General features: G+C 49.5%; 1 protein-coding gene across 1 annotated transcript; it reads right to left on the bottom strand.

The window, feature by feature from the left end:
• Nucleotides 1-13,253: 13,253 nt before the first annotated feature.
• Nucleotides 13,254-22,761, bottom strand: LOC141264759 (uncharacterized). The gene is made up of 4 exons (XM_073677045.1): nucleotides 22,612-22,761; nucleotides 17,992-18,076; nucleotides 17,403-17,492; nucleotides 13,254-17,305 (listed from the first exon to the last, which is right to left on the bottom strand). The coding sequence occupies exons 1-4, from the start codon at nucleotides 22,627-22,629 to the stop codon at nucleotides 13,554-13,556; spliced, it is 3,945 nt and encodes a 1,314-aa protein (XP_073533146.1). The 5' UTR covers nucleotides 22,630-22,761; the 3' UTR covers nucleotides 13,254-13,553.
• Nucleotides 22,762-22,991: the final 230 nt, after the last annotated feature.

Here is a 22,991-nt window from a genome sequence, read left to right as displayed (position 1 = left end):
ACTAAATTTACGAAGGGAACTACTGTTCCATTATAGCGAGTAACTTTTCTATCCATATATGATTTCTTCTTTGTCATGTGATTGTTTTTACTATGCATATACTCTGCAAATTGGTTTTATATTTTTGTATGCAAATTTATGTATCATGTGACTTCCATTTTGTATGCGATTGGTGAACAATGGTTTATATACCATGGGTATGCCATTTGCAAGCCAGTCTTGACAAAGAACACATCTTTAGCGTTCGAAACGCGTTGCCCTGGCTACACTATGTGACTATGGAATCTGTTTTTAAAGAGCTTTTTTCACAATAAAGAAACCTATTTTTTGAACTATTCATGAAGCTGGTAATCCTTTCTCCTTCTGCTCTTCTGCTTGTTGCCTGTCCTTAGCAGTGGTTTCCTAGCAGCTATTTTACCATGAAGGCCTGCTGCACAAAGTCTCCTCTTAACAGTTGTTGTAGAGATGTGTCTGCTGCTAGAACTCTGTGTGGCATTGACCTGGTCTCTAATCTGAGCTGCTGTTAACCTGCGATTTCTGAGGCTGGTGACTCGGATAAACTTATCCTCAGAAGCAGAGGTGACTCTTGGTCTTCCTTTCCTGGGGCGGTCCTCATGTGAGCCAGTTTCTTTGTAGCGCTTGATGGTTTTTGCAGCTGCACTTGGGGACACATTCAAAGTTTTCCCAATTTTTCGGACTGACTGACCTTCATTACTTAAAGTAATGATGGCCACTCGTTTTTCTTTACTTGGCTGCTTTTTTCATGCCATAATACAAATTCTAACAGTCTAGTCAGTAGGACTATCAGCTGTGTATCCACCAGACTTCTGCACAACACAACTGATGGTCCCAACCCCATTTATAAGGCAAGAAATCCCACTTATTAAACCTGAAAGGGCACACCTGTGAAGTGAAAACCATTTCCGGTGACTACCTCTTGAAGCTCATCAAGAGAATGCCAAGAGTGTGCAAAGCAGTCATCAAAGCAAAAGGTGGCTACTTTGAAGAACCTAGAATATATGACCTATTTTCAGTTGTTTCACACTTTTTTGTTAAGTATATAATTCCACATGTGGTAATTCATAGTTTTGATGCCTTCAGTGTGACTGTACAATTTTCATAGTCATGAAAATACAGAGAAATCTTTACATGAGAAGGTGTGTCCAAACTTTGGGTCTGTACTGTATGTTCGGAGGTCCCTCCGCCGCCTTCAAAAATCCTTGACAATGACGCCAGGCCACAAGTTGGAGAGAGACTGTCTCATTTTGTTCAGGCCTGGGAAAACATTTCCTCCAGTCCCTGGGTCCTCATCATAGTGACAGATGGACTAAGGATTCAATTAATTCAGCAACCACGCCGCTCGTTTGTGATAACCCCTGTAAGAAAATCCCCAGACGAACAGCTGGCCCTGGAATCAGAGATCTTGAGCCTGTTGAACAAACGAGTGCTATGCGAAGTTCTGGTCAGTCAAAAAGGAAGGGGAGTTTATTCCCCTCTCTTTCTAATTAAAAAACCGGATGGTTCATTCAGAACTATTATAAATTTAAAAGGCCTCAACCGATTTGTAGACGACCATACATTCAAAATGGAATTGATAAATTCAACAATAAAGCTTCTTTTTCACAATTGCTTTATGGCAGTGATAGATCTCAAAGACGCGTATTATCACGTCTCAATTCACCTAGATCATCAAAAGTATCTAAGGGTTGCTCTTTACATCCAAGGAAGTTGCAGACACTTCCAGTTCCAAGCTCTTCCCTTCGGGTTGTCGATTGCTCCAAGGGTATTCACCAAGCTGATAGCCGAGGTGACAGCCTTTCTTCGCATTCAATATACAGTTGTTATACCATATCTGGATGACTTCCTTATAGTGGGGAATTCAGAGAGCCACTGTATTTCACAACTGAAACAAGTCATGGCTGTCTTGCAGAACTTGGGCTGGATGGTCAATACCCAATAATCAAGGCTAGAACCTGCAAGGATCCAGGCCTTTATGGGATTTACTCTAAACTCCAAGTGTCAGACTTGTCTTCTACCCGACAGCAAAATAGACAGTCACAAATTTGGTCTCAGCAGCCATACACACCCTAGACATGTCCTTAAGGAAGGCTATGTCCCTGCTAGGTACTCTAACATCTTGCATTCCGGCGGTCAAGTGGACCCAATTTCACACAAGAAACCTTCAGTGGGAAATCGTGTCGGCACAAAAATTGTTAAAAGGGTATTTAGAAGGAGAGGTACATCTCCTTGCGAACCAGGGACGCCCTCTTGTGGTGGACAGACAGGTAAAATTTATCTTTGGGGGTCCAGTGGGACACACCAGTACAAAACATCATCACGACCGATTCAAGCAACTCAGGGTGGGGCGAACACCTAGAAAATCACATAATTCAAGGCTCTTGGTCATCCCTAGAGAAAAAGGGGTCGTCAAATCTAAAAGAGCTATGGGCAGTGAGGAACGCTTTAGAAGGCTTCCTTCCTTTACTCCAGGGTCATCATGTTCGGGTTATGTCGGACAACAGAACCACTGTGGCCCACATAAACCACCAGGGGGGAACAAGATCTCATTCTCTTCTGGAAGCAGTAGCCAGGCTTTATCAAATAGCGGAGCAAAATCTTCTATCCCTTACAGCAGGGTTCCCCAACTCCAGTCCTCAAGGCCCACCAACAGGTCATGTTTTCAGGATTTCCTTAGTATTGCACAGGTGATGGAATTATTGCCTGTGCAGGTGATGCAATCATCACCTGTGCAATACTAAGGAAATCCTGAAAACATGACCTGTTGGTGGGCCTTGAGGACTGGAGTTGGGGAACCCTGCCTTACAGCACTACACATACGAGGCATAGAAAACACGAGCGCAGACTTCCTAAGCCAAAAAACCAAGCAATGTGAACTGAGGTCTAAGATGGTACACATGCAAGAAATAGGAGCATGTTCACACTAGCAAAAAGAAGCAAAACCTACAAAAGACAAAAAATATATCTCATACCCTACCATCATTATATATAAATGTAAAGCAAAGTTGCATATTAAATATAGGGTACTTAGTGAACTATTTTTGATCAAAAAAAGTATACAAGCCGTCCCACCAGCGACAAGGTGACCCTAAATTGGGACGGTATCTACACGGTCTATATTAAAAACCTTACTGTATATCAAAGTTGAAGTAATGCATATAAAAGGGTAGACAAATAGACCCCTTGTTGAGCTGGTTAGTATATATGTAGCTTACCACGGGCTTGGGTGGTCTGATATTGGTACCCGGTCCTATTTGTCTACCCTTTTATATGCATTACTTCAACTTTGATATACAGTAAGGTTTTTAATATAGACAGTGTAGATACCGTCCCAATTTAGGGTCACCTTGTCGCTGGTGGGACAGCTTGTATACTTTTTTTGATCAAAAATAGTTCACTAAGTACCCTATATTTAATATGCAACTTTGCTTTACATTTATATATAATGATGGTAGGGTATGAGATATATTTTTTGTCTTTTGTACACTTCCTAAGCCGCAACAAGCTGAGACAAGGGGAATGGGCCCTGAATCCCAGAATATTCCGACAGATAGTACAGCTGTGGGTTCTACCAGAGATAGATTTGTTCTCCGACAAAAACAACAGGAAAGTGGAGACGTTCTGCTCACTAGACCCAAGGGGAAACCCATTGGCAATAGATGCTCTCCGTATTCCTTGGAACTTCAAGTTGGCCTATGCCTTCCCTCCAATAGCTATGATATCTCTGGTAGTGAGGAAGATCAGGAAGGATCAAGCGAGAGTGATTCTCATAGTCTCCTTCTGGCCAAAGAGACCATGGTTCTCCCTTTTCAGGATGATGTCACGATCAGACCCATGGATCCTACCAGAGACCCCAGACCTTCTGGCTCAGGGACCAATATTCCACTCTCAAGTGAAGGATTTCCACCTAGCAGCGTGGAATTTGAGAGGGCAATATTGAGGGGCAAAGGTTTTTAATCAGGTTTAGTGTCTACTCTATTAAAAAGTAGAAAACCCATAACCAACAAAATCTATGGTAGAACATGGAGAAAATTTTTAGATTTCCTAGGAAAGCCATTAAGCCAAAAACCTCCAATTAATTCCATCCTGGAGTTCTTACAGAAAGGGTTTGAGTTAGGTCTGGCCACCAGTACACTTAAGGTCCAGGTTTCAGCCTTGGGTGCGCTATATAACCATAACCTCGCAGCCAATAAATGGATTACAAGGTTCATTAAATCTTGTGGTAGATCTAGGCCAGTCTCAATACCCAAAGTTCCTCCATGGAACCTAAATTTAGTGCTTGACGCCCTAACTATGAAACCCTCTGAAGCAGTTCAGGAGTTGTTGGCAAAATACATAACTCTCAAAACAATTATTTTGGTAGCTTTAACATTGGCCCGTAGAGTAAGTGATTTGCAGGCCCTATCCATAAATCCTCCATATACACAAATATTCGAGGATAGAATAGTATTGAGGCCTGACCCAGCCTACCTTCCTAAGGTTGCGCTCAAGTGTCATAGATCTCAGGAAATTGTTCTGCCCTCCTTTTGTAACAGCGTAAAGACCTCAAGGAACAAAAGTTTCATAACCTTGACGTTAGAAGGGCTCTATTACAATACCTACATTCTGGCATATATGCAGAGTTTTCTCTTCACCTTCCGTGTGGCTGGACCTGCGCATGTGCTCCTGCGCACCTCAGCTGTCGCTCATTCTCCGGCACTCGCGCGATGCGCGCACACATGAGTCAGGGGAATTGCACCCTCTGACCCATGCGCGTCGCTGTGAAACCCCGGATACTGGGCGTTACACAGCGTGTGTGATGGCACACATGCGCTGGGTTGGTCCTGACCACTAATTGTACAGCTGCGTTTGCAGTGTATAAGAAACACAAGCCTCCTCCCACACCAGGTCACTTTCCCCTTGAAAAAGGTGCTATATGCAACGAAACGTGCGTAGGGGCACGGGGTACTGATCCAGCAGTGCCAAAAATCAGGGTAGGTACTTATCACATGGAGAGATTTTCTTTACATGTTTATTAACTTTTACAGCCCTGGTTTAATGAGAGTTTTGGACGCTTATACTATGTCTAATGAAGCTTGTTTGCTTCATGTACAAATAACCCCTTTTTTCCATGAGTTAAACTTACATATAAATGCATAAATGTGATTTATGACTCATGGTAGGGGATTTAGTGTTCTGTGACCAGTGGTACTTTCTGGTCTTATTCCCTCTTCTCGTATGCACAAACATGTGAGCTGCACTGCAATGTCTTTTTTGAAGCCTATATCTGGACCTCGTCTTAACTGATATGAGGCATTGTCCTCTTGTTCTGGTGTTCATTTGAACCCAGCTCTTTTATTGTATTTGTATGAATTTTGTCTAATAAAACTGTCTATTTTTTCCAAATGATTGACTTTTTGGATCTTTCTATGACTCTTATTTGGTGCGTTGTAGGTTAGTAATACATAAAAGTAACTAGCCGGTGGAGACGTAGCCAATCCCTGTTTGTAGCCTTCCAGGGAAGTAGGAAGGGTTATGGGGTGACAAAAGCAACTATAGCCAGATGGATTAGGGAGGCCATTTGCTTAGCCTACTCTACTAGTAACACCCCGATCCCTGACTGCATCAAGGCTCACTCCACCAGAGCCGTGGCTACCTCCTGGGCAGAGAATGCAGAGGTATTGATAGATCAGATCTGTAAGGCCGCTACATGGTGATCTACCTTTTTCAAACACTACCGTTTGGATCTATCCTGCCTATCTGACTTAACCTTTGGTAGAAGGGTGCTGCAAGCGGTGGTCCCTCCCTAAGGTGTTTCTTTTCCTCAAAATTCTCTCAGGTGTGTTGTCATGGGTGAAGGGAAAACACCCAAGGTTACTTACCGGTAGCCGGTTTTTCCAGAACCCATGACAGCACCCGTATATCCCCCCCCCCCTTCTTCTTTCTCATCATATGGGGTGCACGTTTGTTGGGTGTTATTTGATGTGGTTTTGGATTTTGTATATAACTCTTTTTTTATGGAGGTCCTTTCAATGCTCTGTAACCAACTGAAGCGGGGGAGAGGTGCTGCCCTTTTATTTCAGATGGTTTCCTGTCCTCGTAGGGTGGATCCTCTCTCAGGTGTGCTGTCATGGGTTCTGGAAAAACCGGCTACCGGTAAGTAACCTTAGTGTTTCCAGTGCGTCCTTCCTATTCTAACAGGGACAGAACCCTGGAAGTAGGAAGGGTTATGGGGTGACAAAAGCAACGATAGTCAGATGGATTAGGGAGGCCATTTGCTTAGCCTACTCTACTAGTAACACCCCGATCCCTGACAGCATCAAGGCTCACTCCACCAGAGCCGTGGCTACCTCCTGGGCAGAGAATGCAGAGGTATCGATAGATCAGATCTGTAAGGCCGCTACATGGTCATCTACCTTTTTCAAACACTACTGTTTGGATCTATCCTGCCTATCTGACTTAACCTTTGGCTACTGGTAAGTAACCTTGGTGTTTCCAGGGCGTCCTTCCTATTCTAACAGGGACAGAAAACGCGAGAGATTAAAAGCCCCCTCCCACCCATATCAATATTTTTCCTGTCCCTGTAAGGACAGGTGCAAGAGGAGCAGTACAGAAGATCTGAAGACTTGACGGCATCAGGGGGGTTCCAGCCTCTCCTTCCCCCTGTCAAGTGGGCCAGTGGCCGACACCCCCCCTCCCCCCAAGGGGGGTTACTCAGCCATGTCCCGATCGGGCGGAGGAGCCCCTGGGGTCTTGAGCAGCTTCCCCCATAGCAGGGGCTCACGCGCCGGCCGGGGAGACGTCGCTCCACCATGGAGAGCAGGCGGCGGAAGTGCGGCGCACTTCCAGTGATGTCATCAGGAGGCGCGCGCAACACTCGCTTCCAGTACTGGCGTGCGTTCCAGGCTTGAACGCAAGGCGATAAGGAGATATGAGAGGACAAGGTAGGATAAAAGCTACCTGTTGTCTGTGTGTAGGGTATCCCTATCAGCTGCACCATGGAGGACACAGCTAGATCTGAGGCCCCAAAGGATCAGTCCCCGATACCTGTGAGTAACATAGTGTAGGAAAAGGGTGCTGGAGGGTTTAGATTCCTAATACATATATGCACGGTCAGGAAATATTAAAAAATATTACAAATCTCCCTCTGAAATCCCTCTCACTCTTCCCCCTCCCCTATACCATTTGCAGAGGACAAGAGCTAGCAATCTAAGGAGCGGTCTCTATGCAACTGGCAGTACACAAATGAAGTAGCGAACTCAATTATCCTGGCTAGTTACCATACCAAATGGAGAGACATGGGTGACGAAGACACCTTTGAACATATGGGCCAGAGACTGAAATGATGGGAAACATCTCATTAACACTTCAAAGGGAAACGATTTCTGCAATCAACCAGTGAGGATTTATCGTAGAAATTAGAAATTTAATACAACCATGAAGAGCGGAGACCAGCCCACGTGAGGTCATCACAGGGGAGTGTGTGGCCAGGGCCCCCCTTCAGCATACAAGATCAAGCTGAATATTTATCTATACTCATGCCGGGAGATACATATTTGTGTAAGCAGGGGTCCCGTTCCATAACGGTCCATTGACTTGCTTCCCTCCAGCTAAAATGAATCGTCTCTGCGATCGGTCTAGTAAGTTCTTCTATTAATCCCTTTTTATTTTGTGTAACTGTATACGCTGTATTGTTTTGTCCTCCTTTGTAAAATCTTTTGTATATTTTTTCATAAACACTGCCTCCCTTTTGGATTAAATATAAAATTTAATAGTTTTGTTGTTTCTTCTGTTCTGTAATCGTTCCTCCCACGAAGCCATACGCTACCAGAAAGCAGACATTCAATCAGGCCTGTACTGGATTTTATATTTTTTAAAAAAACAAAACTGATTTGCAGGTCTGTGGCGTCGGTAAGCCAAACCTCCGTCTCCTCAATTTCCATGTCACCGACTCCACGACTCAGACCCCCTCATACACGGCTCATGTTTAAGTGATGAATTTACTATAGCACAGATTAAATCTCAGCTAAAAGTCTAGACCCTTAGATCAGGAATAGGACATTTCATTTATTTCCCCAATGCTTATGAAAAAATATTCCCCACAAGCTGCATTGAACTACTGTACCCAATTTATTATATATTGTCGGAGTCGGTCCATTTTATACCAACTACACCAAAATGGGCTCCAACTCCACAGCCCTGCTGCTTGGTGGTGGCAGCGAATAATTTTATTGGGTTATCGAGGAACTGGCAGTGATCGTATGTGGGCATATACTCATATTCCATGCGCTGGAATTCGAAGGTGTGTACGACATACGCTCACTGCTCGCTTGCCAATAGCTACGTAGTGCGTAATCGGGATCGTGCGTGTGCATAATCCCTGACATATACACTATGTTAACACTAGGACAAAACGGCACCTACCTCGGGGAGCAGAGAAAAAACATATGGGAAAAACAAGATATGCGCTATATGCAGGAAAAAACTAATCGACTCCAGCAGTAACATCTATGTGTGGGCTGCACCTCAAGAATCATTAAAGAGAAAAGGTCTACCTTTTTATCTAAAATGAGATCTACGATGAGAGAAGAGGTGCAGGCTTTCGTATCTAGTCTCATCCCCGCACCTACAACCCAGCCCGGTCCCTGTGCCAAGAGACCAAGATGGGAAATGGAAGCAAGCTCCGAAGAGATGCAGTCCCTTTCCTTGGATCAGGAGAAAGGAGAGATGGTATCCGACATCCTGGAGGTGGGCAACACATACCTCTTTTTTCGTCCGAGCACACAGACAGGCTCCTAAGAGCAGTAAGGAGCACCATGAAGGTGGAAGAGACTCGAAAATGCCAAACGATCCAGGATGAAATGTCCGGAGGTCTGCGGACCCAGAAGCACAGTCTTTCCCGTAAACCATCATATTCGGGCTGTGATTTTAGAAGAATGGGTAGAGGCGGAGAAGAGGCTGGTAGAGCCCCGTGAATTTAGACTCCGGTTTCCCTTTGAACCTGAGGACATAAAGATATGGGACGAAATTCCTAAAATCGAAATTCCAGTGGCCAAGGTAGCTAAGAAGATGTCTATCCCCTTCGAGAACTCCTCTATTCCCATCTCCAAGATCCTATAATGTATAGTATTTTTGATTCTCTATGCCACTTACCTCATGTGCAGGCAATACAGGACCTTAGGTATCCATGGTTACGACCACTAGCAGCTGTCACTTTATCAGTGGACGTAACCATGGATACCTAAGGTCCTGCAATGCCTGCACATGAGGAAAGAGACAGAGAATCAAAAATACTATACTACATTTGTAGGCATTTGGTAATATTATTATTACACCTACTACATATTGGGATAGGATCTTGGAGATGGGAATACCCCTTTAAAGGACCCCATAGACAGGAAAGCTGACGGCTTATTGATGAGAGAATGGGAACCATCAGCAGCAACGATGAAGACGAACGTAGCCGCCACTTCCGTGACAAGGTCCATGCATTTATGGATTGACCAGTTAGAAGGACATATTAGGAATTAGACCCTTAGAGAGGACATCATGGAAGTGATTCTATTATTAAAATTGGCCACGGGTTTCACGGCTGATGCTTCCGCTGAGTCTGTTAGGTTCACAGCCAGTAACAACTCTTCATCCAAATAGCCCGTCGGGCTGCATTGGATAAAGACGTGGTCGGGGATATTCAATCCAAAAATAAATTGTGTGGTATTCCTTTCTCAGGGTTAAGAGTGTTTGGGCTTATCCCAGATGACATTATTGAAAAGGCCTCTGATAAGAAAAAGGGGTTTCCTGAGAAAAAAACTAAAAAGTTCCAGCCCTTTCAGCGATCCTGTCCTTCGCAAAGGCAGGAGTATCGGGGGAAGGGAAAGTCGGGGAGATGGAGCTACCCTAAAGGTGGTAGGGGTAGAGCCCCTCTTTTCGGTGCCAGTGCAGATTCAAAAAGGCAATGACGCTATGGGCTTGGAGTGGGGCGTCTCACTTTGTCAAAAGTTGGGAGACGGTAAATCGGGACCCATGGGTGTTAAACATATCTCAGGGATATATTCTGGAGTTTCTCCATGTACCACCCGAAAGATTCAGGGTAACAGATCCCCGCTCCCAGGCAATAAATTGCCCCATGCAGGCAGAGGTACAAGACCTTCTGTGATCGGGGGTGGTAGTGCAGGTACCACAGTAGGAGGTGGGCCAAGGTCATTATTTGACGCTGTTTACAATAAAAAAAAAACCTCGGGCGAGTCACGCACTAATAAATGTAAAGCCCCTGAATTATTGGATAAAATACAAATTATTCAGGATGGAATCTATAACAACTACTATTCCCCTGATAGACAAAAATGCATTCATGTGCACAATAGATCTAAAAAGTGCATCATGTCCCTATTCACCCGTACTAGCAGAAATATCTCCGGTTTGCAATAAAAATTCAGGGACAGATCTGCCACTTTCAGTATCAGTGTCTTCCCTTTGGTCTAGCATCAGCACCGTGGGTCTTCACCAAATTAATTTCAGAGGTGGTCGCTTACTTGAGGAACAAAGACATCATCGTCATAGTGCCTTATGTGGACGACTTCCTACTAATAGCCAACTCAGAGGAAGAACTACAGAACCACCTAAGAATATTAGTTGCAACTCGAACATTTGGGGTGGATTATCAACCTGGAGAAATCAGACCTGGCTCCGGGGACCAGAAAAATATTTCTGGGAGTACTTCTGGATTCTGAGGATGTCCGTTTTACCAGAGGAAAAACAGAAAATAGTAAGAGACAGAATCCGAGTTTGTCTAAAAAAAAACAAAACTTCATCAGAATGGCAATGAAGATACTAGGCACCTTAACGTCTTGTATTCCCTGTGTCCGATGGAGTCAGTTCCACTCAAGGGATCTTCAGAGAGCGGTTCTATCCGCATGGGACAGAAGACAGATAACCCTAGACAAAGATCTACTTATCCCCAAAGGTAAGAAGGTCATTGATGTGGTGGTTGAACCCAAAAAATCTAAAAGTGGGGATAACATCTCCTTGTGTTACCAATACCACCGACGCAAGCAGGTCAGGATGGGGAGCGCATCTTGAAGAATTTCTTCAAGATGTTTGGCCATCATAGATCCAGGCACAGTCTACCAACTACAGGGAGCTATGCACAGTATGGTAGACACTAAAACGCACCCGGCCTCGTGTGAAGAATCAGCACGTGAAAATACTGTTGAACAACGTGACAACAGTCTCCTCCTTACGTCACCAAGGGGGACCAAGACACCTGGCACGCCAGAATCTGGCCGCAAAAATATTCTCCTGGGCAGAAAAGGCGGTCCTGTCTATATCGGCAGTCCATCTGGAAGCCTAAGCAGACGGAATATCTTGCCTACGGAATGGGAACTGAACACGAGGTGTTCCAACAACTATGCTACCGTTGGGGATTTCCTCAGGTAGACTTTTTCGCAACAAGGCAGAATGCAAAGGTCAAGAAATTCTTTTCCCTAAATCACTCGGACGGACGAAAGGGGATCGAAGCCCTGAATCAGAACTGGCAGGTGGCTATCTTACTCTTTTCCTCCAATAGATTCAAGAGGACCAAGCAAAAGTTCTATTGATAGTACCTCATTGGCCGAGAAGTTGGTTCCCCCTGCTAAGAAAGATGACGCTGGAGAAACCCGTTCTTCTACCCTTAAGGGTATGTGCACACAATCAGTATTTGCTGCGGATTGGAGGCAGAACACTTGCCGCTGCGTCCAATCCGCAGCAGCCAGATGTTACAGCATAGTGGATGGGATTTGTATAAATGCCATTTCCACTATACGTCTCCGTACACCATAGGACCGCAGCATGTCAATTTCTCCTGCATGTACGCATGCGGGCTTTCCCCATAGACATAACCTCTATGGGGAAAGTCTGCATGTGGGTAAAAAAAAAAGCCTCTGCTCATTAGCATATTGAGCGGAAGCCGTTGGTGGCTTATCCGCAGCGTCAGGGCCGCAGGTGGTGACACATCATGTGCACATACCCTAAGAGAAGACCTTCTCTATCAGGGCTCGGTTTTTCACAACGACCTGGAAAGACTCCAGTTGTCAGCCTGGATCCTAAAAGGGAGATCCTGAAGGCTTGGGGTTTTTCCGATCAGGTAATATCTTCAATGCAAGCAAGTAGGATACCGGTCACCTCTGCCATTTATAACAAGATCTGGAAGAGGTTCTGTTCTGAGAGTGGCAGTTCGGGGGTAGATACATCTCGCCCTAATATTCCTAAAGTGTTGGATTTCCTTCAGGCAGAATTCAATAAAGGATTGAGGCCTAGCATGCTGAAGGTTCAAATCTCGGCTTCGAGCATCTTTTTCGACTTTTCCCTAGTCTCTCATCCACTGGGAACTAGATTTTCAAAAGCCATTCAGAGACTAAGGGCCAGAATTAAGAAATCTTTGGCTCCCTGGGACCTAAACCTGGTCCTTAAGGCCCTGTGTAAACACCCATACGAACCCGAAGGCGATATTAATATTGCAAATTTGTCCCTAAAGACGGCATTTTGGTGGCAAAAACATCGGCTAAGAGAATAGTGGAAATACAGGCCCTTTTGACACAGAGGTAAAAATAGAGGGAAGAAACTTTGAACAGACTATGGCTAGGTGGATTACATCCACAATAAGGGTGGTCTATACTTCGGAAAATATGACTCCCCCCTATGGGGTTGAAAGCCCATTCTACCAGAGCAAGTCTCCTGGGCAGAGAGAGCAGGGGTTTCAGTTGAACAGATCTGTGGGGCAGCCACATGGTCTAGTATAAATGCCTTCTGTAAGCATTATAAGTTAGATGTTTTCTCGGGGCATCAGCTAGCCTTTGGTAGAAAGGTTCTACAGGCAGTGGTCCCGCCGTCAGGATGGACTCCTGCAAACAATTACCGGTAAGTCTAATTCCGGCTTTTTGTATTGCAGTCACTTTATAACTTATCTTCCCCTTGTATGGACTTTCTCTATATGGCGACTGCACTATGTAAGGACCCTGCTCCCCTTCGCCCTAGGTTTTCACACATTGGGATGGTTGGAGTCGGACTCATGATCCTCCATTTCTTAGCCCTGGAGTTTTTATGAGCAGGAGAAGCTTCTAAGGAGTTTCAACCCTGCGATTCTCCGTTTAGTAGGGCAGATTAGAGCCCTAGACTGTGAAGTAGATAAACGCCAGCAGCTCGCCTAGAAGTCAGGTACACAGACTGGATTACGGCATTGTACACAGCAGAAAACAGAAGTATGTCTAGCACTTAGGTGAGGAAAAAATAACGATGGAGATTTATTCTTCAGGATAAAATCCAAAACAAACATCAACATAAAGTTTCTTAGCGGCTTAGGTTTCCCCTTATTTTTGCAAAGAAAAAAATGAGCCACGGATTTTTAACTCTGGCCATCTGATCTCGCCACATACCCAGGACGCTAAAAAACTATGCTGTGAATTCTTGTTTTATTTTTCAGAGTTCAGTTCTCTCATTTTATAGATGTCGTTTTCATTCACGCCTTATGTTTTTATTCCCTCCACTGGACTTACATGAACTGACATCAGTCACTGGGGTCACAGGGCCACTCCTGATGCCCTCATCAATAACCTAGATCCTTCTATGTGAAAAGCCTCAGGAGGTGGCTGCTCTTCCCAGGTTAGCATATCCGGGTAGAAGAGGTCGGGGTCTTGGTACGACGTCTCCGCAGAGCACTTATGTTGGTGTTTGAAGAAGGTGGAATGAGAGCTGAATGTTTTGTGACATGAGGAGCACAGATACAGTTTCTCGCCTGTGTGAATCCTCATATGCTTTACCAGGTCAGACTTTTGCACAAATCCTTTCCCACACTCCTGACACTTGTGCGGGCGCTCTCCGGTGTGAGTCCTCAGGTGTTTCACCACTGCAGACCGATCGATGAAGCATTTCTCGCAGAGGTCACACTTGTACGGTTTCTCTCCCGTGTGAGTTCTCACATGCTTCACTAAATCCGAATTCTGGATGAAAGACTTTGCACACGTGGGACACGGATAGGGTTTCTCTCCAGTGTGCGTCCTCATGTGTTTCACCAGGGCCGATCTTTGGCTGACTTTCTTACCGCACACGCTGCAGATATGAAGTGGCTCCCCATGAGTTTTCCTGTGGGTTAAGAACACAGAGCGGTGGCTAAATGTCTTACTGCATTCTGGACAAGTGTACGACTGCATTTTTGTCACCTTTCTTTTGTGTTTAAATAAAGAGGGAAAACTTTTATAATTGCCCAAAGACCCAATGATTGGAAGATTATCTTCTTGTTTAATATGAAATTTTGGTATTAAACTCCCAGGGTTGTCCTTCAATTCCCCCCAGTAGATGATTTGCTGCTGAAGTCCCGGACTCTGTGGCACGTTGCCCTCCTCAGTTCTGCGGTGCGTTTTCCGATGTTTAGACAAAGTCGACTGTTCGACAAAGTTTCGTCCACATTCCTGGCAATGATACGGCCTCTCACCCGTGTGTGTACGGTAATGCTTCACAAGGTCTGATTTTTGGATGAAGCTCCTGACACACAAGTTGCACTCGTAGGGTCGTTCTCCTGTGTGGATGCGTAAATGTTTAATGAGCACGGACTTGTGAGTAAAACTGTTTCCACACACACTACACGGAAACAACCTTTTACCTCCCTCCTTCTTGTGTGTTAAGGACACTGCATGGTCGAGTCTCTCAGAGACTGTGACTTCCTTCTTGAGTGAGTCGGCTAGACGCGATTTTTCTTCATCATGCCATTTCATGTGTTTAAGGAGATTGGGGCTCTTACTAAAGTTTTTTCCACATTCTTTGCACGAGTATGGCTGCAATCTATTGTGAATCCTGCGGTGCTTGATCAGGGACGACCCCTCGGTGAAGGTCTTGTCACATTCGGGGCAGCGGTACGGCTTCTCCCCTGTGTGGATCCTTCGATGCTTCACTAGATCAGAATTCTGGATAAAACATTTCCCACAGATCTCACAACCATACGGTTTTTCACCAGTGTGAGTCCTCATGTGTTTCGTCAGAGCAGATTTTTGAACAAAGCCACGATTGCACATGTCACATTTGAATGGTCGTTCCCCAGTGTGGGTTCTTTGGTGTTTTACCAAGTCTGAATTCTGAATGAAAGCCTTCCCACACTTCGTACAATGAAAGGGCCGCTCTCCCGTATGGGTTCGCAAATGTTTGACTAAGTCTGAGGTCTGTAAGAAGGTCCTGGGACACTTACTGCATGGGTACTGTCTTTCTATATTGTGCGTTCTCAGATGCTTCTTAAAGGCTGGTCTATTCTGGAACACATTGGCACATTCTGTGCATCGATACGGGTAACCCTCTTCCATCGTATCCTTCTTCAGATTCTCTGGGTCTACAATGACTATTTCATGAAAAGCGGTGGCGGTTGGTGGCTCTTCTACAATGTGAAGCAAACTATGTTTAATCAAGTCCGAGTTTTGTGTAAATGTCTTCTCACACTGCTGACACTTATACGGCTTGTCTCCTTTGTGTGTTCTACGATGTTTCACCAAAGAAGACCCTTCGGTAAACCTTTTATTACATTCCATGCAATGATAGGGCTTCTCCCCAGTGTGGATTCTTTGGTGCTTGACTAGATCTGAATTCTGAATAAAGCTCTTTCCACACTGACCACAGGCATAAGGCCTTTCTCCCGTATGACTCCTCATGTGTTTCGTCAGCGTTGACCTCTGCATAAAGGCTTTCTCACACAGAGAACATTTATGTGGCCTTTCCCCTGTGTGTATTCGACAGTGCTTAATTAAAGCAGATTTCTCGGCAAAGGTCTTGTTACAACACTGACATGTGTAAGGACGTTCCCCTGTGTGGGTCCGACAATGTTTGAGGAGATCGGACTTCTGCATGAAGCTCTTAGAACATATCTTGCAGAGATAGGGCTTGTCTACCTTGTGGCTCCGGATATGTTTCAACAGATCTGACTTCAGGATAAAGTCCTTGTTGCATTCGGTGCAACGGAAAGGATTGTGTCCACCGTGCATCAGGGTGTGCTTTTGGAAATCAGACCAGTGGCTAAAGTTCAGACCACACTCGCCACACGTGTAAGAATTGGAGTCCTTCGCTGTAGAGCTGACAGATAAATGTTGCTGCCTTGTATGCACCTCCTGATGCTTCACCATATCGGACTTCTGTATAAATGTCCGATCACACTGTGAGCAGCTGTAAGGACGTTCTCCAGAGTGAATTCTTTGGTGCAATATGAGATTTGATTTCTGAGAAAAACCTCTCCCACAGGTCGGGCACCTGTAGGGTTTTTCCCCCGTGTGGGTTCTCTGATGTTTGGCTAAGGCAGATCGTTCAGCAAACACCTTGTGACAGTGAGTGCACTGGAAAGGCCTCTCACCGGTGTGCGTCCGGAGATGCTTCACCAGGTCATATTTCTGGATGAAGCCTTTGTTGCACTGTATGCACTGATAAGGTCTGTCTCTATTATGTGTCGTCATGTGTTTGACCAAGTCAGACCTCTGGATGAAGTTCTTGCTGCAATGTAGGCACTTGTAGGATCTTTCTCTCGAATGCATCATTTGATGTCGGATGAAGGATGTCCACTGTTTCCACGTCTTCCCACACTCTGCACATGTGTACTGAGAGACTGCTGCTCCAGTCATATTCCCCTGAGTACACTGTACGTTCTGCTCTTTGCTCGGCAAATTTGTTTCTATCTTCACCTGTTTAATTTGGTTTCTACTTTGGGGATGATTTGTAAAGTGCGTTCTCTTGTGTTTAATCAAAGAAGAACTTTCTGCAAAGCTCTTAGGGCAGGTAGAACACTGATACGGCCTTTCTCCGGTGTGGGTGCGAAGGTGTTTAACCAGGTCAGAATTTTGGATAAAGCCCTTTGAACAAACAGAGCAGCAGTAAGGCCTCTCCCCAGTGTGGCTCCTCCAATGCTTTGTTAAAGCAGACCTCTGACTAAATGCCTTATGACAGTCCAAGCACTTGTACGGTCTCTCACCAGAATGCGTCTTCCGATGCCGCAGTAGCGCCGATTGTTCTGAAAAGTTCTTTTTACACTCTGAGCAATGGAATGGCCTCTGCCCTTGGAAAGTTTTTTGCAGTTTGGTCATATGCTGCTCTTCGCACAAGGCCCGATGTCTCTCCACGGCTGCGTAACAACTGAAGCTTTTACCGCAGCAGCTACAAATATGAGGTTTCTCTTCAGAGATCTCCATGTCTGGGGGAGGTGGTGGCAAGATCTGGTTTTCATGTTCTACTCCCATTTCTTCTTGGTAGATCTTCTGGAAGTCTTGACCAACCATACCAGCTTCCCAGGTTGCTTCGTATTCTGTCTCTGTTATGTAAAATAAACAAAACCAAGTTACTGAATGAAAACAGTAGGACTTCAGAGATGAGCGTCCCACGGGCTGGTTGGAAAAAAATAATCTCACCTTGGTCTTTACCACCAGGACAATCTCCGGCCCATGGTTCCTGATCACCTTCAATTCTAGACATGATCTCAGGCTTATACATCTCGTAACCTGCAAACAGAAGAAGATGTTGACGGGTGGAGTTCAGGCAGAGTTTTGTAGAAGGAAAGCTGTAGGGTGGTCATCATGGTGGATGCATAAAACCAGAAGTGGTCGAACTATTCTGAGACCCATTTCTTAAACGTCTGTGATGCATCTACAAGATGTAAGGTCATCTCTAACCAAGATACGGTAACTCTGCAATGACTGTAAGAAACTTTAACACCATCCACATGAATGGCCACACCTAGACCTGCCACTAAGCAGGGTGTAGATGTAGATGACTTGTAAACATCTTTGCACCTCACAGATATAAGAAGCGAACGTGAAGTCAGAGGGATCTCTCAGCATCGCAGCCTCGGGCTTTAGGGCAGTGACTTCCAGACATTACGACTCGGCACAGAAGTGAGATGTTATCAACAATGATGGGCTACGAATCTTCTGCACCTCAGTGAGCAAATCCAGAATCAGTCCACCCGTACCAGGCCCAGTCAGGTCAGCGGGGTCTTACCTAAGGAAAGCACGCTCTGGTAATTGTCCGTCATCACCGACTTGTACAGATCCCTCTGGGACGGGCTGAGACGCCGCCACTCACTCTGGGAGAAACAAACCACAACATCAAATGTTGAATCAACTTAGAGACGAGAGGAGTCGGACTAGGAGGGGTGAGTAACAGCCCCCAGCACAGAGGAGGGCGCACTGTTATTGGGAAAGGGGGGGTTCTGCGGAGGACGCGCTGTTATTGAGGGAGGGGGGGGTCTGCGGTGGACGCGCTGTTATGGGGGGGTCTGTGGAGGACGCGCTGTTATGGGGGGGGTCTGTGGAGGACGTGCTGTTATGGGGGGGGTCTGTGGAGGACGTGCTGTTATGGGGGGGGTCTGTGGAGGACGTGCTGTTATGGGGGGGGGTCTGTGGAGGACGTGCTGTTATGGGGGGGGTCTGTGGAGGACGTGCTGTTATGGGGGGGGGTCTGTGGAGGACGCGCTGTTATGGGGGGGGGTCTGTGGAGGACGCGCTGTTATTATGGGGGGTCTGCGGAGGACGCGCTGTTATTATGGGGGGTCTGCGGAGGACGCGCTGTTATTATGGGGGGTCTGCGGAGGACGCGCTGTTATTATGGGGGGTCTGCGGAGGACGCGCTGTTATTATGGGGGGTCTGCGGAGGACGCGCTGTTATGGGGGGTCTGCGGAGGACGCGCTGTTATTATGGGGGGGGCTGCGGAGGACGCGCTGTTATTATGGGGGGTGGTCTGCGGTGGACGTGCTGTTATTATGGGGGGGGCTGCGGAGGACGCGCTGTTATTATGGGGGGTGGTCTGCGGTGGACGTGCTGTTATTATGGGGGGTGGTCTGCGGTGGACGCGCTGTTATGGGGGGGTCTGCGGAGGACGCGCTGTTATGGGGGGTCAGCGGAGGACCCGCTGTTATGGGGGGGGTCTGCGGTGGACGCGCTGTTATGGGGGGGGGGTCTGCGGAGGACGCGCTGTTATGGGGGGGTCTGCGGAGGACCCGCCGTTATTGGGGGGGATCTGCGGAGGACGCGCTGTTATGGGGGGGGGGGTCTGTGGAGGACGCGCTGTTATGGGGGGGGGTCTGTGGAGGACGTGCTGTTATGGGGGGGGGGTCTGTGGAGGACGTGCTGTTATGGGGGGGGTCTGTGGAGGACGTGCTGTTATGGGGGGGGGTCTGTGGAGGACGTGCTGTTATGGGGGGGGTCTGTGGAGGACGTGCTGTTATGGGGGGGGTCTGTGGAGGACGTGCTGTTATGGGGGGGGTCTGTGGAGGACGCGCTGTTATGGGGGGGGTCTGCGGAGGACGCGCTGTTATGGGGGGTCTGCGGAGGACGCGCTGTTATTATGGGGGGTCTGCGGAGGACGCGCTGTTATTATGGGGGGTCTGCGGAGGACGCGCTGTTATTATGGGGGGTCTGCGGAGGACGCGCTGTTATTATGGGGGGTCTGCGGAGGACGCGCTGTTATTATGGGGGGTCTGCGGAGGACGCGCTGTTATTATGGGGGGTGGTCTGCGGTGGACGTGCTGTTATTATGGGGGGGGCTGCGGAGGACGCGCTGTTATTATGGGGGGTGGTCTGCGGTGGACGTGCTGTTATTATGGGGGGTGGTCTGCGGTGGACGCGCTGTTATGGGGGGGTCTGCGGAGGACGCGCTGTTATGGGGGGTCAGCGGAGGACCCGCTGTTATGGGGGGGGTCTGCGGTGGACGCGCTGTTATGGGGGGGGGTCTGCGGAGGACGCGCTGTTATGGGGGGGTCTGCGGAGGACCCGCCGTTATTGGGGGGGGATCTGCGGAGGACGCGCTGTTATGGGGGGGATCTGCGGAGGACGCGCTGTTATGGGGGGGGGGGGTCTGCGGAGGACGCGCTGTTATTGGGGGGGGGGTCTGCGGAGGACCCGCTGTTATTGGGGGGGGGGGGGTCTGCAGAGGACGCTCTGTTATGGGGGAGGGGTCTGCAGTGGACGCGCTGTTATGGGGGGGTCTGCGGAGGACCCGCTGTTATGGGGTTGGGGTCTGCGGAGGACCCGCTGTTATGGGGTTGGGGTCTGCGGAGGACCCACTGTTATGGGGTTGGGGTCTGCGGAGGACCCACTGTTATGGGGTTGGGGTCTGCGGAGGACCCACTGTTATGGGGTTGGGGTCTGCGGAGGACCCGCTGTTATGGGGTTGGGGTCTGCGGAGGACCCGCTGTTATGGTGTTGGGGTCTGCGGAGGACCCGCTGTTATGGGGTTGGGATCTGCGGTGGACGCGCTGTTATGGGGTTGGGGTCTGCGGTGGACGCGCTGTTATGGGGGGGGTCTGCAGAGGACGCGCTCTTATTATGGGGGGGTCTGCGGAGGACCTGCTGTTATTGGGGGGGGTCTGCGGTGGACGCGCTGTTATGGGGGAGTCTGCAGTGGACGGGCTGTTTCGGGGGGGGGTCTGCGGAGGACGCGCTGTTATGGGGGGGTCTGCGGAGGACCCGCCGTTATTGGGGGGGGATCTGCGGAGGACGCGCTGTTATGGGGGGGGTCTGCGGAGGACGCGCTGTTATGGGGGGGTCTGCGGAGGACCCGCCGTTATTGGGGGGGGATCTGCGGAGGACGCGCTGTTATGGGGGGGATCTGCGGAGGACGCGCTGTTATGGGGGGGGGGGTCTGCGGAGGACGCGCTGTTATTGGGGGGGGGGTCTGCGGAGGACCCGCTGTTATTGGGGGGGGGGGGTCTGCAGAGGACGCTCTGTTATGGGGGAGGGGTCTGCAGTGGACGCGCTGTTATGGGGGGGTCTGCGGAGGACCCGCTGTTATGGGGTTGGGGTCTGCGGAGGACCCGCTGTTATGGGGTTGGGGTCTGCGGAGGACCCACTGTTATGGGGTTGGGGTCTGCGGAGGACCCACTGTTATGGGGTTGGGGTCTGCGGAGGACCCACTGTTATGGGGTTGGGGTCTGCGGAGGACCCGCTGTTATGGGGTTGGGGTCTGCGGAGGACCCGCTGTTATGGTGTTGGGGTCTGCGGAGGACCCGCTGTTATGGGGTTGGGATCTGCGGTGGACGCGCTGTTATGGGGTTGGGGTCTGCGGTGGACGCGCTGTTATGGGGGGGGTCTGCAGAGGACGCGCTCTTATTATGGGGGGGTCTGCGGAGGACCTGCTGTTATTGGGGGGGGTCTGCGGTGGACGCGCTGTTATGGGGGAGTCTGCAGTGGACGGGCTGTTTCGGGGGGGGGTCTGCGGAGGACGCGCTGTTTCGGGGGGGTCTGCGGAGGACGTGCTGTTATGGGGGGGGTCTGCGGTGGACGCGCTGTTTTGGGGGGGGGTCTGCGGAGGACGCGCTGTTTTGGGGGGGTCTGCGGAGGACGCGCTGTTTTGGGGGGGGTCTGCGGAGGACGCGCTGTTTTGGGGGGGTCTGCGGAGGACGCGCTGTTATGGGGGGGTCTGCGGAGGACGCGCTGTTATGGGGGGGTCTGCGGAGGACACGCTGTTATTGGGGGGGGTCTGCGGTGGACGCGCTGTTTTGGGGGGGGTCTGCGGAGGACGCGCTGTTTTGGGGGGGGTCTGCGGAGGACGCGCTGTTTTGGGGGGGGTCTGCGGAGGACGCGCTGTTTTGGGGGGGGTCTGCGGAGGACGCGCTGTTTTGGGGGGGTCTGCGGAGGACGCGCTGTTATGGGGGGGTCTGCGGAGGACACGCTATTATTGGGGGGGGGTCTGTGGTGGACACGCTGTTATGGGGGAGTCTGCAGTGGACGGGCTGTTTTGGGGGGGTCTGCGGAGGAAGCGCGGTTATGGGGGGGGTCTGCGGAGGACGCGCTGTTTTGGGGGGGGTCTGCGGAGGACGCGCTGTTTTGGGGGGGGTCTGCGGAGGACGCGCTGTTTTGGGGGGTCTGCGGAGGACGCGCTGTTTTGGGGGGTCTGCGGAGGACGCGCTGTTTTGGGGGGTCTGCGGAGGACGCGCTGTTTTGGGGGGGTCTGCGGAGGACGCGTTGTTTTGGGGGGGTCTGCGGAGGACGCGCTGTTATGGGGGGTTCTGCGGAGGACGCGGTTATGGGGGGGTCTGCGGAGGACACGCTGTTATTGGGGGGGGGGGTCTGTGGTGAACACGCTGTTATTGGGGAGTCTGCGGTGGACGGGCTGTTTCGGGGGGGGGGTCTGCGGAGGACGCGCTGTTTTGGGGGGGTCTGCGGAGGAAGCGCGGTTATGGGGGGTTCTGCGGAGGACGCGCTGTTTCGGGGGGGGTCTGCGGAGGACGCGCTGTTTTGGGGGGGTCTGCGGAGGAAGCGCGGTTATGGGGGGGGTCTGCGGAGGACGCGCTGTTTTGGGGGGGTCTGCGGAGGACGCGCGGTTATGGGGGGGGTCTGCGGAGGACGCGCTGTTTTGGGGGGGGTCTGCGGAGGACGCGCTGTTTTGGGGGGGGGGTCTGCGGAGGACACGCTGTTTTGGGGGGGGTCTGCGGAGGACGCGCTGTTTTGGGGGGGTCTGCGGAGGACGCGCTGTTTTGGGGGGGTCTGCGGAGGACGCGCTGTTATGGGGGGGGTCTGCGGAGGACGTGGTTATGGCGGTTTCTGTGGTAACCGCTCAGTGACGCAGGGGACATTACATGCAGAACACACAGGACACACCGTACAGGCGGCGCTCGGTACCTGACTGCCGGTCGTCATGACACTGCTCTTGTAGATGAGCCGCAGCCCCGGTAGGAACAGACAAAGAGAGTACCGGGAGGGGGAGCTTATAGTCGGTGACCGCCGCGCGGCATTCTGGGAACTGAGTTCTGAGCGCCGTACACGCCCACAATGTGCGGACTACACCTCCCACAATGCACTGCGGGCAGCGTACAGCTGGAGGGCTGAGGTGAGGCGCTCCCCCTCCGGCGTGTGGTGGTGTGGGCTCCCGCGCAGGACTGTCCGGTCAGTGGTGGCTTCAGGTGCGGCGCCTTCCACTGTGTGCGGGGGTGTCCGGCAGGGGTGCGCTCCTCACTGAGCGGTTACAGGGTCAGTAGAGGGCTGGTGGGTGATGAGGCGGA

Source organism: Phyllobates terribilis, unplaced genomic scaffold (assembly GCF_046119375.1).
Source record: "Phyllobates terribilis strain yellow unplaced genomic scaffold, ASM4611937v1 Scaffold_4__5_contigs__length_816908805, whole genome shotgun sequence".
NCBI lineage: Eukaryota > Metazoa > Chordata > Amphibia > Anura > Dendrobatidae > Phyllobates > Phyllobates terribilis.
This window is presented reverse-complemented; position numbering and strand designations above follow the sequence as displayed.